Source organism: Terrapene carolina, unplaced genomic scaffold (assembly GCF_002925995.2).
Source record: "Terrapene carolina triunguis isolate 2854851 unplaced genomic scaffold, T_m_triunguis-2.0 Scaffold68, whole genome shotgun sequence".
In the NCBI taxonomy this organism is placed as follows: domain Eukaryota; kingdom Metazoa; phylum Chordata; order Testudines; family Emydidae; genus Terrapene; species Terrapene triunguis.
The window spans coordinates 20,141,499-20,166,235 of NW_020664419.1; the positions used below are offsets into that span (position 1 = coordinate 20,141,499).

Here is a 24,737-nt window from a genome sequence, read left to right on the forward strand (position 1 = left end):
GTATTATGTTAAGTTGTGTTATGTTGTATCACATGCCAATGCAATATGCAATGGCTAAAATCTAAATGAACAACACATTTTTGGAGTGGATACAACTATCAGTTTGTCTAGCAAATACTAGCCCACTTTTTGGCATATTATCAATAGACTAGGCATCCCTCTAAAAGCTTATAACTTGAATTATCCATGGGTGTTTCAAATCCAGGAATAAAAAAATCTTCCAAAGCACAATATGAGGACATTAGATAATCATTTGAAGATAGTGACTATGGGAAAGAGCACAGAATGGTTTCAGAATCCAGCTTTTGAGAAGAATCTGTGTTTGATCAATCCTGTGTTACTCTATAAGTTACAGTTTTTAGATATTATATCAATGTCTTTCACCTAATTTAGGAAGATCTCTCCAGGAAAACCTACTGATCTTCTGAAGGTTAGAAAAGTTTCAATTAGGACTGTTCAAATCTGTTGGATTTCAGAGGCAAATGACTAAAAACACACGTGGTTATTCTCATAATTGTTTTTGTATAACTACGGATTGGATCCAGGGCCGGCTCCAGGCACCAGCCGAGCAAGCTCGTGCTTGGGGCGGCAGATTGTTCGAGGCAGCATTCCGCCTAATCCTAGGGCGGCACGGCCGCTTTTTTTTTTTGTTCCGCTCCAGCTGCCCTGTAGGGGGCGGTGGCGTGGAGGAGGGGAGCGCCCTGAAGCAAGCCCGGCAGGGCAGCCCGCGTCCTTCTCTCCCAGCTGACCAGAGTGGCGCGGAGCCCTCCTGGCAGGCGGCACGGCGGTCGGGGTCGCGTGGCAGCGCCCTGCTGAAGCCCTGGCCGCCCCCCTTCTCTCTCTCCCGCTCCCTCCCCCTTCCCCCCGCTAGCCGGCACATCTGCAGCGCAGGGAGTCCCCTGGCTCCGGCCGCACTGCAGGGTTTTTTTTTTTTTTTCTGCTTTGCCGTTTTTTGCCGCCCCGTTTTTGTTGTTGTTGTTTCTTGGGGCGGCAAAAAAGCCAGAGCCGGCCCTGATTGGATCAAGGCTCAGAACCTAACTTAAGAAATATCCCCAGATTTTTGCTATCACTGTGTCCTTCTTCCTAACCGTAGTGCGACACTATATGACATATACATATTTGCATAAAGAGATATTGGGTAAAATTTTCAAAAGAACTGAAGTTCTTTTGTCCTATTTTCAAAAGTGATGTAGGCTATTAAATCACTTATGCGCTTTTGAAAAATGTACTCATTACAAATGATTTGTATTACAGAAATATCTAGAGGCCTCAGCTGAAATCTGGGCCCCACTGTGCTAGGCACTGTAAAAATACAAAGTAAGGGGCAGTTCCTGCCCAGAAGAGTTTACAGTCTAAATAGACAAAGGGTGGGAGTGGAAACAGAAGCACAAAGAAGTTACACAGCAGATCAGAGGACAGAACCCAGATCTTCTAACTTTGAATCCAGTGGCCAAGTTACTGGACCATATTGCCTCTCAAGATAAAAATATTTGATTTCAGTTTTATAAGTGTGGTACAGTAACACTCCGGTTTACATAGGTCTGCAGCGACATATGAAACTTTCATAAAATAAGAGATCAGTAAAATTGGGGGATTGTGCAGGAACCCATTACAAGACTGGCAGGGGAATGGAGAGACACAAATTTGGGTTAAAAATTTGGGGTTCATAAAAATCAGGCTTCTTTCCTATTTGTTTATGTCAAAAATTGTGACTCAACAAATATTATCCTATTTCCCTGATTGTATGGCTTTCTTTTGCTTGAAAAGAAGAACACAGTGTAACTAAGTGATACAATTTTGCCATTCAGAAAGCATCAACAGGAAACATCAGGGCTACATTCCCCAGTGTAACAGATTTTTGGCCTCAGTTGTGGATAACATCTTCCTGAGGTTGATCCCCATATGCCGATGTAAATGTTAGTGGCTTCACCTCTGTGCTTTTAAAGTATTCTCAGTCACCTTTACCATTATTTAATTAGGTTTTTATTAAAGATGAGCACTGATGCACCTCTTCGTAATATCTCTCTGGGGTCTAATGGCCCTGATGATTCTTTCAGACAGCTGTAGCCTCACAATTAAATGTTTGGCAATATTGCTTACAGTGGAATGAATATACTGGGCATTTGGGCAATGCCAGCTTGCAAAGGGCTGGTGGCAGATGGAAAGAAATCTGCCCAGTATGCCTCACCTTTCCATGAGCAGAGTCATCAATTTCCTCCATTAAGGAGTTGTCACTCGGCCCACCCAGCTGGAAGAACATTCCGGATAACCAGGCTGGCTGGTGGTACACAATTCAAATACAAAATGCACTTTAAAAGGAAACTAAAATATTGTTTGTAGGCCAACTGACAATGCATTACTTTGACCGCAGCCAATTTTTTAATGACTGTAATATTTTAAGTGATTATTTTTGCCACTTCAAGATTGCTCCTTAGAGACGAGAGGTTTTTTTAATTAAAATCTAGGCAGTGCAAACAGATGAGATTTGAGAAGCAGAGGAAAGAGAAATGGAATGAAGAAAATTAATTAAAGCTGTGTTATTGGCAGAGTCATAAATTAGACATTGTGTCTTGCTGGGAATGAGTTATGTTGGTATTTGGACTTCAAGATTTTAAATGTGATAGCAGGTAGGTGGATTGAACTGATGTTAATACAATTCTAATTCACATACAATTTCTTGCTCTGCTAACACATTTAAAGGTATAATTGCCATCATTCAGAACTAAGCAGTTATATGATTTTGACTATGAGGACTTCCGGGTTGAAGTCCTTCTTACATCTAAAGGAAATATTACTATAGGATTGGACAGATTTCCCCATTAGGTAAATAAAGATTCTAACATTTTCAACATGTTAGATTTTTAGATAATTTACAGCAAGTTACAAAACTGAAAACTAGGCTAAGAAAGCAGACCAGGTGCAAGCAGGGTTACAGTGCACTTTCCCCTTTCAAAACAATAGGTTGAAACTTGCTCTGTAATGTGATGAGAGGCAGTTTATAAAGTGTGATTTTGCTCATCATTTCCTGTTACAGATTGTCATTCAAATTGTAGCACTAGAAACAATTTGCCTTTTTATGAATCAAGCAACATTAATTCTTTATGTGGAGTATTTTATGATGCATGTATAAATTGACTGTACAACTAATACATTGCAAACTTGGGATTAAAACTATTTTCAGCAATGGTTTGAATGGTTATTTAAATGGTATGTGTGCAGATGTGTTAGAACCACTGATGTTTTAGTATTCCAAAAGTGTTATTCTACAGTAGAGAGCCTGATTCTGATCTCACTTACCCGGGTAAAAATCAGAAGTAACTTTATGGAAGCCAGCATAAAATGATGTGAAAGGAGACTCAATCCCAGTAGTTTGATCTCTTTTACATTTCACCAGTGTTACTTCATATTGCTTATATTATGCTGTATCAGACAGTGAACTGTGAAGGCCAGTGACTAACTCAGCGTTTCTCAAATGCGGCCACCGTGGCCGTATGTGGCCACCAGGGGGTTTTCTTGCGGCCACAGACTCCTGGACTATGACTGGGAAGGGGGCAAAGTAGAGCCCCTCCCCCTCCCTGTTGCTCCTGGATGCACCACCTTGGTGATGGTTGCTGGGGCTGCCAGCAGGGGTTGGGCCCTGCCCCCCTCTGTAGACACTTGGGGCACAACGCTGGAGAAGCAGGCAGCCAATGAGTTCCCCACCTTCCCAGGGGTGGTGGGGCTCAGGCTTTGGGCTTCAGCCCTGAGGTGGTAGACTCTGGCCTCAGGGCTTTGGTCTCCAGCACCAGGTTCCAGCTGCGAAGCGGCAGGCCCCAGGCTCTGACTGCACGACTTCAGGCTCTGTCCCCAGGCCCTGTCGCATTAGGCTCCGCTCCCCCTCCCCCGACGTTGACTCCCCCGACCACACATCCAGGGCTTAATTTGTCCCCACGTTTGTGGGGCTGAGTAAGTCTGCTGTGGAAAGGGATACTTGTATGTTTGTTAATATCACTTTTCACAACAGACTTATTAGATAGCAATAAATAAATGGATGTGTCTATGTGCATATTTATTTGTTTTTCCTAAAGCTAATTAAGTATTTTAGGAAAAAGTGTGAGAGTGGCCACCAGCCAGAGTTGGTGGCTGCACTCTGAGGTCACCAAAACATTTGTCCTGAGAAGCCCAACCTAGGGGCTGTAAAGCTAATGAATCCAGCCACTGGAGATATCCCCAGTGAAAGGGGATTGACACTGAACTGGAATATCAAGTCTATGCCATTCACCCTCACAGTTCTAGTGTACATGGTGTGGGCTGGGCTATGCTGCGCTCTAATTATTCTCAGCTGTCAGAATGGCCCAAGGAGTCATAGACAGCCAACTGTAAGGCCTGGTTTACACATAGTTATTGTACCAATTTAACTATTTTGGTCAAGGTACTGATTTTTTTACCCAAATAGTTAAATTGGTAGAACCCCTCATGTGAACACAGTTATACAGGTATTAAGGTGCCTTATACTGGTACAGCTTATTCACATAAATAACATATACAGGTATAAGCACCTTAACACCTGTATAGCTGCATCCACACTAGGGACTTGCACCACTTTCAAATTGATATAGTTAAAGCAGTACAAAAACTGTGTGTTGACAAGCCCGTAGTTAGAGCAGTCCTGAGGCTGCTCTGATTTCTCTTGGGGGGTTGAGAATACAGGAGGCACAAAGGTAGATTCAGTCAACGTTGTCTCTTTCGCTCTTTTCTTGCAAGCAAACACAGCTAATACAGATCAGAGACTTGGTTCCTCAACCTACTGTTTGATATCATTTTTAAAAAACTACAAAGGAAATATACAACGTTGTTCATTTGAAATAAATAAATAGAGCGTAATCAGTTCACAATGGTAAAAATATATTAAAAAGGTCAATGCCAGAATGTTGGTGGTGAAAAAGATCACACGATGAAAAAAATGTGTCACTCACACTGCTTAATTGAGGGCTTAATGAAAATTTGGAATTCTGATCTGGATTTGCTATTGTGGAGTAGTTTAGCCAGTCTTTTTGCCAGTGTCTTGTGAATTTGCATGCATGACTTCTCCACTTGCTGACACCCAGCAATGCACATTCAGGAAAAAGATGTGGAAAAATCCCAGATCTAGGATTGTGCAAATCACTAAAGCACGACGAGTCGGGGGCGAGGACATGAGTCTAGCCAGTCAGTTGATGAAACCGCCACATGTGGCACAGTAACTGGCATATCTTTGTCATACATGGCAGATGCCTGCTCAATTAAGGAAGAAATTGTGATTTACAGATGTACTTCCAAGGTATTTTTCTGAGTGCAAACTTTGATCCCCGCCCCCCTTGAACTGGCACATTTTTTAAGAATTTAGATTGGAGTGAATGAAGTCAATCTTCATTGTACACACCATGCCTGGGCACACATGGCAGAAATATTCGGAAAAGCATGCAATGTATGTACAAAACTGTTTCATAATTAACAACATAGGGGACATGCACACCGGGAGAGTATCCCACAACAGGGTGCTCACACTATCCTCAAGTAGATAATGTTGATGCCCTGAACATTTCGCATGAAACCTACCAGCAGAGGTTCTGCAGTGAGAATTCCTGTTTGGGGCTAGGCCCCAGGCCATTGCCCAAAGTCTGGAGGAACATTGCTGGTGGCGGATCCAGCCAGAGAAATGCACGGGGGTTCAGGTGGAGGACAAGATCATCATGGAGCTACAGAGGGTCCTGTGGCACCTTTAAGACTAACAGAAGTATTGGGAGCATAAGCTTTCGTGGGTAAGAACCTCACTTCTTCAGATACAAGCTTATGCTCCCAATACTTCTGTTAGTCTTAAAGGTGCCACAGGACCCTCTGTTGCTTTTTACAGATTCAGATTAACATGGCTACCCCTCTGATACTTGACATCATGGAGCTGTTCATGCAGATCCTCCCCACAAAGGTGTGAGAATGGGTTGTGAGAGACAGTCCCAAAACTTTGGCAGAGACCATCGCTCTGGCAGAGAATTATCTGATGTCCCATGGGTCCGAAGTAGAGACACCAAAGATCAATTCAGCACATCCCCAGGGCCCATACACTACGGAGCCTCAAACCCAGCCGAAGGTGTCCTGGGGAACTTGGACACCCAACCGAATAGAAAGAAGTACAAAGACCTTGAGAGGAGCCCAGAAGCCCACCCGCAACTGGCAAGGAGGGATCTAGGCCTGGCAGAGCAACCTCAACCAAAGGGACCAGTCTCCTTGGGAGAATTAAGGACTGAACCACATTCTACTGGGGGGGCCTGTTTCGCATCGGGGCAACAAGTGTATATCCACCCTCAACTTAATGAAGGAGTATTGGCAGATCGTCTTGATGCTTGAGGCTAACGAGAAGACCGCCTTCTTCACTCCATTTGGATTATATCAATTTAAGACGATGCTCTTTGGGCTCCATGGGGCTGTGGACACCTTTCAGCGGTTGATGGATAGAGTGTTGCAGCTGTCTGGATCACGTGCAGTGCCCTACATCAAAGATATTGCCATTTACAGTGAACGGTGGGCCGACCATAAGGCACTTTACAGCAGTACTACTTTTCTTTGGTATGGCAATAGTGGAACAGTGAAAGCAACAGCACGACTACAGTTAGATCTTAAGGTCTCTTATCCAGTCCAGAGCAGAGGGGATAGCCATGTGAATGGCCGCAACACCTCCAGGATGAGCTTAGATAACAGTACTCTTAAGGAGGCAGGATTGACAGCCAACTCAGCCAAGTGCCGACTGGCCACCCAGGAATTCACCTACCTGGGACATGCAGTGGGAGGGTGACAGTTATGCCCTCTAGTGGACAAAGTCCAAGCCCTAGTGGACTGCTCCACCCTTTCCACTGAGAAGCAAGTTCATTCATTCCTGTTGGCGATTCATCCCAAACTTCACCACCCTTGCTGCTCCCTTAACAGATCTGATCAAAAATTCTGCACCCAAAAGGATCTATTGGATGACAAACTGCGATGAGGCATTCAGAACAATGAAAAGCCAGTTGAGCCAGGAACCCGTACTGTTCCATCTAGATTTCACAAAGCTGTTTGTCTTACAAACCAATGCATCCAATGTCAGGCTCAGAACTCAGAGGAGAAGAACATCCCACCTTTTTCCTCAGTAGAAAGTTGTTCCCACAGGAGGTTGCATACTCAGGATTGAGGAGGCAGCCCCTGGTAGTGAAATTCCAATGTCTGTGATATTACTTATGGGGGCATATAACTGACCATGCACCAATCCAATGGCTGAACTTCATGAACAATCAGAACCCATGCATCATGCAATGGCACCTCTCGCTGCAGCTGTATTGCTTCCAGGTGTCCGACTATGCAGGTGTGGAAGATAAAAATGTGGATTTATTTTCATGGAACAGAGGAGACCCAGAGCAGCTCTATGGCACCACAGCTCAGGGTCTGAGGGAGAGGGGAAGTGATGGGGTATACAAACCCCACACTGGGGCCAGGTAGCCCTGCTCTTACTAGCCTGCTGAGCATGCTAGAGTTGGAGGAGTGGGTTAAAAGTACTCCGAATCCCAGATAATGGGTGGTGGGAAGACTGCAGGAGAGAAGAATCCTTCTCCAAGGAGGTCAGACAAAAGGTGGAGCCTGAGAGGGGACCACATAGCAGGTAAGGTCCTCTGCAGCACCTTCCCCAACCATCACCCACTTTAAAATGCAGCAGGTGTTGTAGCACTCTGCTCATTTGGGAGTTTGTTTGTGAAGCTATTGACTGATTGGACTACAGGAGCCATGCCCCAAACAGAAGGGGCATATAGGTAGGAAGTAGCCAGTGATAAGCTGCCAAAATCTGAACAACCGGTTCCCCCCTCACCCCACAAGGGGGTCGTGGCCCACCCCTGCGACTCCTGCCCCATCCAAACCCCACGTTCCTTGACGCCCCCCCCCGGGACCCCTGCCCCATCCAACCACCCCTTCTCCCTGTCCCCTGACCGCCCCTGGAACCCCTGCCCCTGACTGCCCCCTGCCACCCCATCCAACCCCCACTTCTTCCTGACTGCTCCCCCGGGACCCCTTGTCCCCATTCAACCCCCCTGTTCCCCGACCCCTGACTGCCCGACCCCTATCCACCCCCCCACCCCCGACCACCCCCCCGAACTCCCTTGCCCTCTATCCAACCCCTCCTCCCCCGCTCCCTGCCCCCTTACCGCGCTGCCTGGAGGTGGCTGGCGGCGCTACAGCTGCGCCGCTCGGCTGGAGCCGGGCCACGCTGCCGCAGCGCAGCACCTGGAGCACCAGGTTAGGTCGAGCTCGCAGCCTGCTTCCTGCGAATCAGCTGTTCACGTGGGAAGCCTGGGAGAGCTGAGAAGCAAGCAGTGGCTTCACGCTCAGGCCCAGGGAGGCGGAGTGGAGGTGAGCTGGGGCAGGGAGTGGTTCCCCTGCGCGCCCCCCTGCCCCGGTGCGGGCAGCCCCGCTGCCCCAGCTCACCTCCGCTCTGTCTCCGCCTCCCTGGGCCTAAGCGCGAAGCCGCCGCTTGCTTCTCCACCCTCCCAGGCTTCCCACGCAAACAGCTGATTCGCGGGAAGCGGGGGGGGAGGGGGAGAAGCAGGGCAGAGCGTTCAGGGGAGGAGGCAGAGGCGGAGTGGAGGTGAGCTGGGGTTGGGGGGGGGGCGGGGAGCTGGAGCACCCACAGGATCAGCGCCTAAGGTGCTACATTTGGATAATGTGCTCCTGGGTCACTTCAACTTACTGGTTAAATTTAGAAGCCCTTTTAGAACTGGTTGTCCCACGCAGGACAACCGGTTCTAAAAGGGCTTCTAAATTTAGCAACCGGTTCTCGCGAACCGGTGCGAACCGGCTCCAGCTCACCACTGGAAGTAGCCCAGGGTGGCAGATCTAGGCTTTCTACGGGGAGGAACCTGCCAATGTTATTTCCCACAGGGCTCTGGGCTGGGATCTGGTGGAGAGGAAGGGCCCCGGTATCTCTACCAAGCTCCACTAGCCACTACACCACCCAGACTTTCAAGCTTCTAATCGCATGGGAACAAATGTCACCTGGTGATTAGATTGTTGTAGGTGATAAATTAAATGAGTTTGTCAGAGTACAGGCTTAGAAAAATGGAAAGTTAGTGAACTAATCCACTCTCTTCTCTGGCAGATGCAACGTTGGTTTTAAAAGGGATTTTTAACAAGAAGCATTATGTGAAAAACAATAACAGAAAATGTGGAAATGGCAGAAATGCTAAGTGACCCTTTTGTTTTAGTTTTCACCAAAATGGTTAGTAGTGATGGGACGACTAACAGTGAATGTCAGTGAAAATGAGATAGGATCAGAGGCTAAAATAGGGAAAGAACAAATTAAAAATTACTTAGACAAGTTAGATGTCTTCAAGTCACAAGGGCCTGATGAAATACATCCTAGAATACTCAAGGAGCTGACTAAGGAGATATCTGAGCCATTAGCAATTATCTTTGAAAATTCATGGAAGACAGGAGAGATTCCAGATGACTGTAAAAGGGTAAATATAGTGTCAATCTATAAAAAGGGAAATAAGGACAACCCAGAGAATTACAAACCAGTCAGCTTAACTTCAGTACCCGGAAAGATAATGGAGCAAATAATTAGGCAATCAATTTGCAGACACCTTTGCAGAAGATAATAAGGTGACAAGTAACATGGATGTGTCAAGAACAGATTGTGTCAAACAAAGCTATTAGGGCAGCAAGCCTTGTGGATAGGGAAGAAGCGGTAGATGTGGTATATCATGACTTTAGTAAGGCTTTTGATACTGTCTCTCATGACCTCCTCTTAAACAAACTAGGGAAATACAACCTAGATGGAGGTACTTTAAGGTGGGTACATAACTGGTTGGAAAACCACTCCCAGAGAGTAGTTATCAGTGGTTCACAGTCAAGCTGGAAGGGCATATCGAGTGGGGTCCCTCAGGGATCAATTCTGGGTCCGTTCTGTTCAATATCGTCATCAATGATTTAGATAATGGCACAGATAATACACTCATAAAATTTGCAGACCACGCTGGGAGGAGTTGCAAGTGCTTTGGAGGATAGGATAAAAATTCAAAGTGGCCAGCGCGGCGCTCGGGGGATTTGGGCGGCCCGGCGCAGCACTCTGGGGGGGGGGGGGGGCCGGGCGGCCCGGGGAGGCGCTCGGAGGGGGGGGGCGAGGGGTTGGGAGGCCCAGCGAGGCGCTCCAGGGGTTTGGCTGGCCCGGTGAGGTGCTCCGGGGGTTTGGGCGGCGCGGTGCTCTGGGGGTTTCGGCGGCGCGGCGCTCGGGGGGCGGGCAGGGGTTTGGGCGGCCCGGCACTCCGGGGGTTTGGGCGGCCCGGCGAGGTGCGGTGCTCGGGGGTGGGGGGGGGGGTTCGGCGGCGCGGCGCTGGGGGGAGTGTTACTGCGGGGTGGCGCTCTTCTTTTTTGCCTGGGGCGGCAAAAAAGTTAGAGACGGCCCTGGGAGTGAGGTACTATTCAACATCAGTGAGGGCATTACAATCTGGCCATTGGACTTAAAAACACTAGTCCCCGTCAGCTGATAGGAGCAGTATCTGACGCACATCAGTCCTTCCTTTACTTCAACATCTTCTTAACTGGTGAACTGGGGTTATGTATTCTTAAACATCACTGATGAGATTGAAAGCACAATAAAGATAAAAACCACTATAGAAAATGACTTGACTAAATACACTAAACAAGCAGCACAGGATTACATTCCAAAATCCCATATGCAGAATTTTTCAATTTAATGTAAATTACTTTACTGAAGCAAAAAAGATGATTGCACTTTATCATGTACTATGAGTAGATTGCAATGTATAGTAGAAACAGCATTTATTTCTACAAAGGCTTATCAGAGGCCATACAAGTCTTATTATGGGGGGAAAGAATGAAGCCATAAACACTACCTCACTGCCCTGAATTCCACATCTGTTTCCTGTGCACTTGCCAAAACACTACCAATATCATTAGTGAACTTTGACGACACAACTGCTTTTTTGTGAATGAGCAATAAGATGTTAACAGCAAGTCATTTGCTATTCAAGCTTTCGTATATTTTGCAGCATGAAGGGGAGGATTCTATCAGCTTTCCACACAAAGAGATCTCATTGAAGTCAATGGGAGTTCTGTGCATGGAGGGGTTGTAGAATCAGGCCAATGGAGAGCATGCTCATGTATCTACCAAACAGCCTGCAGCCTTTCTATCAGGTGCTCTGATCTTGGCAGATCTCATACACTAAGCAGGCTCATGATGGGAATGGAAGATTTCTGAGGAGCTATTTGGTGCTACAGGAAGTACTGATGATGATTCAGTAGATAGCACTCTTGGTGTACACCACAAATATTTCTATAAATATGATGAGATATTTCAGGATTTTTGTACAAGTGCCCTGTCCTGGATGGCATCAGACCTGCTGAAATCCTTGTAATTATGTCACCCTCTAGGAGAATGTCTCAGAGAATAAAACTTGACAGCTAATTGAGATTCTCATTTAATTCCAGTGGCAGAAGTCGGTATTTTTAGAACAGAAAATATAGATATCTGTTCTTCATGCCATATGTTTATGGAGTAGCTTGCACCCACTACATCTGTATGTATACTGCAATGGATACACTATGCTCACCTAAGTCACATTTAGGAAAATTGGGGGGAGAGGACTATAAATTTGTGTAAATTGAGTATTTTTGTTACAAGTTCACTGACTTCAAGAAATATTGTTTACAATGATTCTATGAGAGATGTCACATTCATCTTCACCATCATCATTTCTGTCATAATGATATAAAACTGAAGGGAATTGCATGGGTAGGTGATGGAGCAGGTATAATTGGCAGCAATACTACACTTCAGCTGACAAATACAATGACTGGAAAACACTTAGTGGAGAGACTTGTATTCATTTCAACAGTTCTGTACTGTTTTGCTAAAAGGAAATAGTTATATGTTTTCTGCTACATGATCTTTGACATGACAACTGTTACAAACCCCTGTTTAATTTTGGTAAATTGCAGAAAAGTTTGAGTTAGATGAGATGGACAAGAGGTCAAATGCTACTTCAAAGAGGATTAAAGAAAAAAAGAGCCAAATTCTGCAAGGGGTGGTGGTAGCTCAAAATACACTTCTTCAATCAGAATTTGCCTGAAAGTGATTTTTCTATTACTACATGCATTATTTTTTTTTAAAGTACAAAACAAAATTAAGCAAACCTTAACTGTGGCCCCAGGGAAGAAAAGCCAGTTGCCAGTGTCCACAGGATCAAGATTATCTTCTAAGACAATTTGTCTGTGAGCAGCATTTATGATCAGAATGTTGTCCAATGCCCAGCAGGCTTCATACACTTCGCCAGCATGTACATACTCCTGTTTCCACTGAAATTGAACATTCTCTCCTTTGGCATCTTCAGGAAGGTACAGGATGTGGATGACGGTGCTGACATTGGAAGGGGCTCTGTAGAACATCAAGATACAGAATCAGATAGATATCAAGCCAGTGGAGGTTTGTCTGATCAAAGTGATTTACCAGATGGGATATAGTTACACCCATGTCCTAACATGTCCATAGATTTTCTGTGCACCATAGAAAATAGTTTTAATGAGCATGGAGTTCAAGAATAAATCAAGATAATCCTGTCCAAAATACATGAGAAAATGAAGAGAAATAAACATTCATTAAAAATCTAATGGTACTTTACTGGAATGTTACATAATGTTCTAGGAAAACCAAATTGATTTTACTATGAAATATTTACAATGGACACCATTAAAGTCAGAATTTGCCAACAGATTTTACATGGTGGGATCTGACATTTTACAGTTTCAGCCTCTGCTTAGAATAGAAAATAATTGTGGTAACCATATGGTATCTCTTACAAATTTTGACATTTTAACAGCAACCACTGAATATCTGATTATAAAGGAACATGTTGCTTTATAAGCCACAGTCTAAGGCACAGGCCCTGCACCAGAATTTACAATTAGCTCAAACAAACAAACAGAGAGCAATAGGTGTAAGAGGGCATGGAGCCCATAGAAAGAGGGACTCATGGAAGAAAAGGGTTTTGAAAGACAGATGAGGGATACCTAATGAGCTAGAAAGGAGAGGCTGTTTCAAGTGCAGGAGGAAGCAAAAAGAAGGTACAAAACTATTTTTTCTATAAATGTTTATTACATTTTTAAAACACATACACAGAAAAACAAACTATACATAAATTTGTCATAATACATAAACTTCTCATAACATATTAACCATTTACAACCTAGACTTAGCTATACTGGAAACATTTAATTACATATTGTGACAGTGCCCCCATAGGCATTATGGGAATATGCTTATGAATGTATATATGACATAACTGGAACACGTTTTATGCTACATATGCCATGTAGCCTATTTCTGTAAAGATTATGATCTACTGAATCTATTAATCCTATTTGTATGCATGTATCATTTTTGTATTCAAAGTTATGAATATTGGCTGTGTACTAGCTTGATTTTTAAGTAGCCTTTGTAAAGCATTTGGTCAGCTTCTTGAGAAAGGAATGTGCAAATTAAGTGCCCAGTCAAGAAGCACTTAAGGGACAATGGATCTTAAAAGACTCTAATCCACATAAGAAGTTTACATGAGGACGTTCAAGGTAGCAGGTAAGCAATGGCTGCTGCCTGTAAAAACTGAGTCATGCATGGACATGTGATTTGCCCATGTGACTCCAAAACTCCATCTTGGAGCTGGACTTTGCATAGGAGAGAGGAGAGGGTCTCCACCCACAAGAGAAAGTCTATTTAAGCCCGTGGGAGACCCCTCCATTTTGTCTTCAGCTGGCTAAAGAGATAGCCTCTCCACCCCCAAGGATACCTGAAAGAAACTGGAACAAAGGACAGTAACGACAGGGGGTGTGAGTGATTGCTGGACTTAGACTAGAAGGAGACTAGTGTGTAAAAGGAAGCTTACTGGAATTCCTCTAAGGGTGAGGTTTTTATCTGTACTCAGTTTACTGTATTAGCCTCAGACTTGCGTGTTTCATTTTATTTTACCTGGTAATTCACTTTGTTCTGTCTGTTACTACTTGGAACTACTTAAATCCTACTTTCTGTATTTAATAAAATCACTTTTTAATTATTAATTAACCGAGAGTATGTATTAATACCTGGGGGGGAGGGGGCAAACAGCTGTGCATACCTCTCTATCAGTGTTATAGAGGGCAAACAATTTATGAGTTTACCCTGTATAAGCTTTATACAGGGTAAAATGGATTTATTTGGGGTTTGGACCCCATTGGGAGTTGGGCATCTGAGTGCTAAAGACAGGAACACTTCTTAAGTTGCTTTCAGACGGGCATGTCTGGCTCAACAAGACAGGGTGCTGGAGTCCCAAGCTGGCAGGGAAAGCAGAGGCAGAAGTAGTCTTGGCACATCAGTTGGCAGCCCCAAGGGGGTTTCTGTAATCTAACCCGTCACACATATAATATGAATTGTTAAAATATAAATCAATTATTTGTATTGCACAATTCACAAACAAAATTGGTTTATAAAAATCCAACTAGTTATATTATTAGAATAAGATAAAGAACAGAAGCAAAATTCGAAGGAGGGGATAAAGATGAGGGAGGGAAGGAAGGAAGTAGCGAGGGGGGGGGGGCAGCAAGGGAGGGAGGGAACCCATGCATTTAATAGGATCATTCAGATACTTCCAGAGAGACAGCCCATATGTCTGAAAATTTTTCTTGTTTTTGTATACAATTCTTTCCATGGTGGCCAAGCTTATGATGCCTATACTCCAGTCTTCAATTGTTGGATTTCCAATTTTGTAGTACTAGTCTTTTTTAGCAATTATTAGTGCTCTTCTAAGCCAAAGTTTTTCAGATGTATTCAGCTTCCAATTAGAACATAAGAACATACATAAGAATGGCCGGACTGGGTCAGACCAAGGGTCCATCTAGCCCAGTATCCTGTCTACCGACAGTGGTCAATGCCAGGTGCCCCAGAGGGAGTGAACCTAACAGGTAATGATCAAGTGATCTCTCTCCTGCCATCCATCTCCACCCTCTGACAAACAGAGGCTAGGGACACCATTCCATACCCATCCTCGCTAATAGCCATTAATGGACTTAACCTTCATGAATTTATCCAGTTCTCTTTTAAACGCTGTTATAGTCCTAGCCTTCACAACCTCCTCAGGCAAGGAGTTCCACAAGTTGACTGTGCGCTGTGTGAAGAACTTCCTTTTATTTGTTTTAAACCTTCTGCCTATTAATTTCATTTGGTGGCCCCTAGTTCTTGTATTATGGGAACAAGTAAATAACTTTCCCTTATTTACTTTCTCCATACCACTCATGATTTTATATACCTCTATCATATCCCCCCCTTAGTCTCCTCTTTTCCAAGCTGAAAAGTCCTAGCCTCTTTAATCTCTCCTCATATGGGACCCGTTCCAAACCCCTAATCATTTTAGTTGCCCTTCTCTGAACCTTTTCTAATGCCAGTATATCTTTTTTGAGATGAGGAGACCACATCTGTACGCAGAATTCAAGATGTGGGCGTACCATCGATTTATATAAGGGCAATAAGATATTCTCCGTCTTATTCTCTATCCCCTTTTTAATGATTCCTAACATCCTGTTTGCTTTTTTGACTGCCGCTGCACACTGCGTGGACGTCTTCAGAGAAGTATCCACGATGACCCCAAGATCTTTTTCCTGATTTGTTGTAGCTAAATTAGCCCCCCATCATATTGTATGTATAGTTGGGGTTATTTTTTCCAATGTGCATTACTTTACATTTATCCACATTAAATTTCAGTTGCCATTTTGTTGCCCAATCACTTTGTGAGATCTTTTTGAAGTTCTTCACAGTCTGCTTTGGTCTTAACTATCATGAGCAGTTTAGTATCATCTGCAAACTTTACCACCTCACTTTTTACCGCTTTCTCCAGATCATTTATGAATAAGTTGAATAGGATTGGTCCTAGAACTGACCCTTGGGGGACACCACTATTTACCCCTCTCCATTCTGAGAATTTACCATTTATTCCTATCCTTTGTTCCCGGTCTTTTAACCAGTTCTCAATCCATGAAAGGACCTTCCCTTTTATCCCATGACAACTTAGTTTACGTAAGAGCCTTTGGTGAGGGACCTTGTCAAAGGCTTTCTGGAAATCTAAGTACACTATGTCCACTTGATCCCCCTTGTCCACATGTATGTTGACCGCTTCAAAGGACTCTAATAGATTAGTAAGACACGATTTCCCTTTACAGAAACCATGTTGACTTTTGCCCAACAATTTATGTTCTTCTATGTATCTGACAATTTTATTCTTTACTATTGTTTCAACTAATTTGCCCGGTACTGACGTTAGACTTACTGGTCTGTAATTGCCGGGATCACCTCTAGAGCCCTTTTTAAATATTGGCGTTAATTATAATTATAATTTAGCTATCTTCCAGTCATTGGGTACAGAAGCCCATTTAAAGGACAGGTTACAAACCATAGTTAATAGTTCCGCAACTTCACATTTGAGTTCTTTCAGAACTCTTGGGTGAATGCCATCTGGTCCCGGTGACTTGTTACTGTTAAGTTTATCAATTAATTCCAAAATCTCCTCTAGTGACACTTCAATCTGTGACAATTCCTCAGATTTGTCACCTACAAAAGCCGGCTCAGGTTTTTAAACATCCATTATGTTTAAAAATATGTTTAGTTTGTAACACAATTGTATTTGATTGGAAAACATTAACTCTGCAATTATGTTATTTCCAAAACATACAGGTATAAGATCATTTCCAGACCATCCAGGTTAAGTTAGCACCTGCTGAATCACAGTACCAACACTTATTTAACTTAGCAGCTGTTTTGAAGATTTGGGGATGGATCCAGTGCATCCTCCAAATGATATTCTATTGGGTTAATCTTAAATGGAGGTCCAAGAAATGGTTTGGTGCACTGGCTAAAATTTGTTTCCATTGGTTAGCAGAGAATAATTGTCCTAGTTCCTGTTCCCATTTTTTAGGGAATCTGTGTTTAATTTAAATTTGTTGGCGAAGTTTGCATATAATGTCATAGGTCTTGGCAACCTGAGTAATTTTTGGAGAAATGAAAGCAATTCAGCTGGGTCAAGCCAGTGCAGGCATTGGGCCAAACAGATGGGAGATGGCATGTTTAGGCTTGATATATTGCCACTCCTTCTTATTTTCTAGATTGAACCTTTCTTTTAATATTTGTAAAAGAGAGGAAGTTATTTTCAATAAATTGACTGACGGTCAAAATCCCTTTCCTGATCCAATCTGGCCAGATGAATATGTTGCCTGCTATATAGTTTCAAATTATCCTAGATAGAGGCCTCACTATATAGAAGGGGGTGATTTTTAAATTAAAGTAGACATGTTAGACCAAGTATTTTTGGCTGCCATAATACCTGGTAATTGTTCGTTCAGGGAACTGGTAGTAATCCGAGTCCAGGAGAGCCACTTCCAACTAAACTCAATGAGATCTTCATTTAACTTGTAGCCAGAGAATTTACCAAAGTTACCTATTTTTTGTTAGGATATAAGAGGTAGGATTGGAACGTAACAACTTTATCCATGAAATTAAGGATTTCCCAACCCACATTTTATCCAGGGTAAGAAACAGATACACCTCTACCCTGATATAACGCTGTCCTTGGGAGCCAAAAAATCTTACCGCGTTATAGGTGAAACCGCGTTATATCAAACTTGCTTTGATCCGCCGGAGTGAGCAGCCCCGCCCCCCCGGAGCACTGCTTTACCGCGTTATATCCGAATTCATGTTATATCGGGTCGCGTTATATCGGGGTAGAGGTGTATCTGCAATTCACTCTGTCAAAAGTTCTTGCTGCATCAATTGAAATCATTGTATGGAAATTGCCAGAGTTTTGATGGAATGCCATAACATTAATCAGCTGATGGGTGTTATCTGAACCATACCTTTTCAAAATAAATCCCACCTGGTAGGGGTGAACCATATTACTTATTACTTTTTCACGTTTTTTGGCCAATATTTTTGAGAGAATTTTTATATCAGTATTGATTAAAGCGATGGGGCTATAGCTGTTACACTTTTGTGCATCCTTACCCAGTTTTAGTACAGAAATTAGGGTTTCCCTCAGAATAGGAGGTAACCTACCTTTCTTTAAGGCATCTTCATAAATGAAAACAGTTTAGGGGCCAGAATTTCTTTTAAAGTTTGATACAATTCTATTGGTAGGCCATTAGAGCTGGGGGTCTTCCTGGACTCATTTCTTCCAAGACATTGATTATTTCTTCTGATTGCAAGGGAGAGGCCAGCTTGGTGTCCTGCTTTTCTGAGATTTGTGAGAGGTTAAGAATTTTAAGAAAATTATTCAGTTCTTTAGGTGGGGAATCATTATTGTAAATAGCTTGGTAAAATTTCAAAAATTGATCATTGATCTCCTTTTGACTACTAATAAACTTCCCTTGTTCTGATTTGGGTGATGCTTTTTGGGACCTTTGACCTCCCACTATGAATCTGTTTGTAAGAATTTTCCCCGTTCTCTCCCTCGACTCCCTGTACCTTTGTTTGAGTCTAAAAAGGGCAAATTCTGCTTGTGCCGAAGTCAGCCTATTTACATCATGCCAAAGATTGATTAATTTTTTAAAGATTTTCTTGGGAGGGGTAGTGTGCACATTCTAAATCCATAGCTTTAAATTGTTTGGTTAATTCCAGGAGCTGAGCCTGGCTAGCCCTCTTCCTACACACTGAGTAGGAAATGACCCTGCACCTAACAAAGGCTTTTAGTGTATCCAATAGGGTGAATTGGGATATCCCTAGTGTGTCATTTGTTTAAAAGAAAACCTGAATTTCTTCTGTGGCATAGTTCTGAAAATGTTTATCTTTCAACAGAGAGGAGTTCAGTCTTGACCTTTTACAGATCCAATTTGTCTCAGGGTGGGGGGGGGGGAATTGTAGTATCACTGGTGCATGTGTAACTCACACACTTCCTGGGTGTGGTGCTCTGTCCCCCTCTAATGGCACTGAGACCACTTAGAGATTAATGAGGCTGCTACAGCCTTAACTGAGAGTCATGTGGCTTTTAGCTCATGCAGTAGAGGGTCACGCATTTAGCTCCAGAGGTCCCAGGTTCAATCCTGCCTGCTGATAACTGGGATGTGTCAGCATTACACATGGTCAGAGACCATGATAGACAATTTCATTATTAAGCACCAAGTCCACCAGATTTGTAAGAAATCAGGAAGAAATCTATTCATCAATAGTAAGGTGGGGAGGGAAAAAATGTAAAATCCCTCATTGTAAGGGTCTGTAACCACCATACATCTTTCAACCCTGATTCTTCCATATAACCTTTAATAATGTTTCTTGCATGTGATTGTGCACATGGGGCTTGGCCTGACTTATCTAAAAAGCAACACCTCATTAAATATCCTGCTATGATGATTGATTATAGTGGGATATTAATTTGGAAAAAAAATGTTAAAAAAACTTGGATCATCTTTGTTGGGTCTATGTACATTTAGTTAGGGTATACATAAAGTCAAAGATCTTAGAATTCTCCAGCAAAAATCTACCTTCCTCATCTTTATTTACATCTAGAATTTGTGAAATTGAGTCTCTTGTGAAACACTATTGTTACGTCTTTGGTGGGGAGGAGGAGAAATTGTTAAACACACCTTTCTCCATCCACTCCTTCCTAAATTTCTCTGCCTCCAAGTCATTAAGATGAGTTTCCTGTAGGAAGAGAACATCTGCTTTCAGTATTTTTAGATGAGTGATAATACTTTTTCTTTGTTGACTCACCCCTTTGATGTTCCAGGAAACAAAATTTATAATATTATCCATAAGGAGTGCTGAGATAAAATATCTCTTTATCAGGCACCTGAATAGTGTCATTGCTTGGGCCATTGTTAGTTCCAGATTTAGTAAAGGTATATCTGGGACCCCCTCACTGCACTGAGTTATGAAGGGGAGTCGAAAGGGAACAGAGGAAGGCAGACCAGGAAAGGTAGAAGATAGGTATAACATGAGAAACAGAAATGATCAAAATTGACCAAGGATTACTTAAAATATACATATCTGTTACCCAAACTGAAATAGGATCGAATGTCTAGGAAACTTGCAAGGGGATGGCCTCATCACTTTCTTGCCCCAAAATACCCAACTGGGATATACCTAGAGTCCCATTAAGTTTATAAAGAGGAAATAGTCTCATGCCAAGGGAGGCCATGGTTTCTGCACTATTCACAACAAAAAAGGAAGAAGATGGCTAGCATCTCAACTTAAGAGCAAGTCTACGGTGGAGATATGAGAAAGATGTACAAATTGTTTAAATAATTCAGTTATATTGGAATAAGGTTATTTGCAAATAAGGGTTCACTAGCAGAACAATTCTGCCGAAATTTCACCTCCCTCCTACCAGAGCCTTGTCCATGCTGGAGTATAGGGTGAGTGTACTGCCCCATAGTTAGATCAGCAATGTAAATCAGCATAACATTTTTTTCAACTAACTGAACAAAAATAAAAACTAAAGAACCTGAACTATTATTGAAAAAAACAATTAACAGTATCATACTAACACATTCTCAGGAATTTTGGTGACTCATAACCAGAATAATTATTTGTGGATAGGATTTTAGAAGATCAGATTTCTTTACAGTTGGGGAATTGAAAAGATTCTTCATTACAATGTTTAGATCTGGTATCTCTTATAAGTGCACATTTAGGGCAAATTGACTGAATATTTCCAGAAAAACCGGAAATCTAGGAAATTAGATGGGTATGAAACGAAGTAAAATCAGTGGGAGGAGGCGTGGTAGATTAAAGAAAAAGGCGGTGGAGGGGTTGGAAAAGATACCAGGAGGGAGAGTGCCTCAGATAGAAAACAAAAATCACACTTCTCTGGTGAACCTTGCCGATCCATGGGTGCACAGGTGCTGACTTTTGTTTCTGCCAGTGGGTGCTCCTCTCCACTCCTGCCCCACCGTGTTAGCAGTGAACGAGGCCCCGGCGGGAAGAGGCCAAATGGGGGTGGGGCCTCAAGGTGGAGCATGGGTGGAGCCTGGAGGAGAAGAGGCTGAGTAGGGGCGGGCCTCAGGGTGGAGTGGCAAGCGGGGCCTCAGGGCAGAGCAGGGAGTGGGGCCATGGTCCGGGCACCAGGACCCACAAAAGATTAATCCAGTCCAGGGGGTGCTGACCACTCCCTATTTTTTTGATGGGTGCTTGAGCCCCGGAGCTCATGGCTGCTTCCTGAGTCTGGATGGAGGGTCAAGATGAGATCCTTGTCCCCAGCTAGCTCCCTCTGAAGGTGAAACCAGGGAAGTTCAAAGAAATGAAACTAAGGGGTAGGGAGGAGACAAAATGGTGGATTTGCCCTGTACAGTTGGTTGCTAGACTGAGAATTGACTTCCAACATTGCAGTGACTGATCTGGTAGAGTTGTTTTAATGCATCCTGTCTATGTCTTCTGCGGGGGGCTTTTATTGTAGTGAGATCAGATACCTGCCAGCTTCTTCTGCTGTCATAAAACTAAGCATCTTCCCTTCCTTTTTCACTTTGAAAGTAGCAGGGAAGTAAACAGAGTAATTTGTTTGATAGGGCTCAACCCTTTGATAGGGCTCTTGATGTAATGAATTTGTCCCACCTGTCCATCATGTTCTTGGTGTAAAAAATCTGCAAAAATCATCAGCCTGTGTTCCTTCCATGTTAGGTTTTTAAGTTCACTGGGTTTTTTAAGAATGAGTTTCTTAATATTGTATTTTAAAAATCTTACAATTATGGCCAAGGCTTTGCCTTTGGAGAGGCTTTTGGGGCAAGGGAGCAGTGGGCTCTCTCAATATTTAAGTTCTGATCAGGAGGGAGAGACTGACAGCACCGACAGAATGGTGCATAAAAATTGCACATACCTCCCTTTCTCCAACCCCTCTGGGAGACCTACAATTTTCAGATTGTTTCTTCTTGATCTTCCCTCAAGATCATTAACCTTCTCATGCAGTGCTTTAATAGTCATTTCCTGTTGCTCTGAGGTTATATGTATAGTAATCACTGTGTTTTGTAGTGAGAAGATTCTGTTCTCAGCTTCCTCTAGTCCTGATGCTAATCCTTGCAAATTAGCTTCATGTGTGCTAGTAATATTTTTTATCTCAGTTTTATCTTCAAATATTTTTCTCAAGATCCCAATCTCAAGTGACCACACTGTTGTAGTCAGTCCATAATTTCATCTAGTCTCAGAGGAATAGCCTTTCCCTGGTCAGAGGACTGACAGCTTCTGTTTTTTAGGATTTTGTAGGAAGTCTGGAGATGGAGAAGCATCCATAATAATATTACAATAAAAGAACAGAGTTGTAGAAAAATATCTCATGAATATAAAATGGGGGGGGGGGAAGCTGATGGTTACGGATTTTAGGAGGTGGGGAAGGAAGCTGTAAAGTTATGCAGCCACTATCCCTCTAGCAGCTCCTGGAAGTCAACAGCACAAAGCCATTCTATTCTAGTCTTACACTGTGCTCATCACCATAGTATGTGAGCACCTGGGTGTGAACAGGAAACAAAGGGATAGATTTTGATCTAAGTTACACCAGTGAAGATTTGGGGAATTTGTTGGTATGTCTTATGAATTGTGAGATATTAGGGGCTTTTTATATGCATCTGTGTCAGACTGCAGACTCCATTTTGGATGTGGGGTTCTTTACCTTCTTTGTTACCTCTTTACCTTCATGTTGGACTGAAATTCCAACAGGGTAGTGGTACAGGACTGACAATAGGGGGTCGTTAAATCTGGATTGTCCTCCACTGAAATCTTTCTAGACAAAAGGCTGGCAGGGGAGACATCACCTGACAATGAAATCACTAGGTAGGACGCTGTGGTAGGACTCTCTGGTCACTTGTGGAGGCTGACCAGGGAGTCACTTGACTGAGGGACTGGAATTTTATAAGAGGCAGAAACTGCTCCATTTGTGCTCTCTTTTTGGACAATTTTCACAGCTTGAGACGTGGGAAGCTTCTGCAGGAGCTGGATGAGGTAAAGGGGATGGGGGGACCCTGCCTACGTGAATAGTGATGGTCCTTCAAGGACTCCCAAGGGAAGGATGGGCTAGTGTGAGGGGCAATGCTTGTAAGGTTTATTATTTTTGTATGGATCAGTGCATTTTTGCATGACTAACAGTGTCTCTGTGTTAAGTACTCTACCTATCGCATGCTTCCTGAGAGAGTTAAACTATAACCCAGAAGGCTCATGTCTTGAATGGGATTCTGGGAGAGAGTGTGTCTATGCTTCTGGGATATATTGGTGGTCAGCACTGGACCTGGGGACCTACGCAGGTGGGCTGAGAGGCTCACTTCTGTGAAAGGGTAACAGATAAGGAGCTTCCCATAAACATCTGCAAAGATACCTGATTATCCACTTTCAAATCCCTCCTCAAAACTTCCCTTTGCCATGATGCCTACAAAAAACCTTGACAACGGTTAGGCTGTTGGTATACTGTGACTACTGCCTACCATGGTGACTTCTTTTCCCCCCCCCTTCTGTCTGTATCCATCTGTTATCTTGTCTTGTGCTTAGATTATAAACTCCTTGGGGCTGGGATTGTCTGTTCTGTGTTTGTACTTTATCTCGTATACTTGGTCCATGACTAGTATACCTAGTATGCCTGGTCCATGACTAGGTCTCCTAGGTACTATGGTAATAGTTTTTGTTGTTATGTTTTTGAAAAACCCAGTCAATGGCTAGCTCTTGGACAGAGAAATGAGTTTCCAAAAGTATAATTTTTCTAAGATCCCTTGACAAATAAAGGATTGTTTTCTGGTAACTCAGAAGCATTGATGGAGCAGAACTGTAAGGGGGAAAAGTTGAGTACCTTTCCCTCCAATGACATACTTAGAGAGGAGAGGAAGTGGCGTCATGTGTGCCTTGCTCAGTTCCTGCCCCACTTTTCTACAAATTCCCCCCCCATCCCTCAATAATTCCTCCCTATAGGTGCTCCACCAGGTCAAAGGAGGGGGCTCAGTGATTCCCCTTCCCTTCACTGCTCCCTGTTCAAGGGAAGGAACTCAGAACTCCTCTCCCTCCCCATGCTGCCTCCAGTCTCATGCTTTCCCTTGATGCTGCTGCTTCTATGGCAAAAGGGAAGGCCAGAGGAGAGTGTGAAGAAGAAAAGAGGAGGTCAGAGGTGTGCATGAGAGGTGTAGGGGGGCTTCAGCTCAGCTCCCAACATCCATACCCTCCATTTCTTTCCCTCCTACAAAACATGGTTCCACTGACTCCATGTCAATCCCTGCACACTGTTCCTGAATCCTCTGCCCAGCTCCTCAACCTGTGGGGCTTCCGCCAAAGTCTGCCCTTCCGGGGAAAGGAGAGGTAGCATGGGAGGAGCAGGCTGTCCTGGATAGGCAGAGAGAGAGAGGAGGCAAGGTGATGATGCTGGGATAGTGAAGAGACTGACATGCATCCAGTGTTTTCTGTGGCTGGTTTAATCATTGCCACGGATCCAGAGGCAGTGGCAGGGGAGAGTTGGGGCAGTAGAATATAAGGATGCTGAGAAATTATTGTTTAAAATACAAGAAAATTGGCTGTCCCAAAACTTTGTTAATGCAGAGTTTAGTTTGGTTGGAGGTGCCTCATGCTCTTTCAGAATGTCTAGTTGAGCTACACTCAAACCTCTGAAAACCAGGAAGTGAAGAACTGAGATAATAGAAATGTAAACCTCTGAAAACCAGCAAACGTGCCAGTAACACTTATACTAGCACTCTACCGTTACAGATGCTACAGAATA

The 24,737-nt window shown here is 43.4% G+C and overlaps 1 protein-coding gene across 1 annotated transcript in view; it reads right to left on the bottom strand.

Annotated features, from left to right (window-relative positions):
• RELN (reelin) overlaps positions 1-24,737 on the bottom strand; it is a 430,874-nt gene that overhangs the window by 182,769 nt on the left and 223,368 nt on the right. Inside the window, exon 10 of the mRNA XM_026648676.2 lies at positions 12,193-12,433. Within this exon, the coding sequence (XP_026504461.1) occupies positions 12,193-12,433 (241 nt within the window). The remainder of the gene's footprint in view (positions 1-12,192; positions 12,434-24,737) is intronic.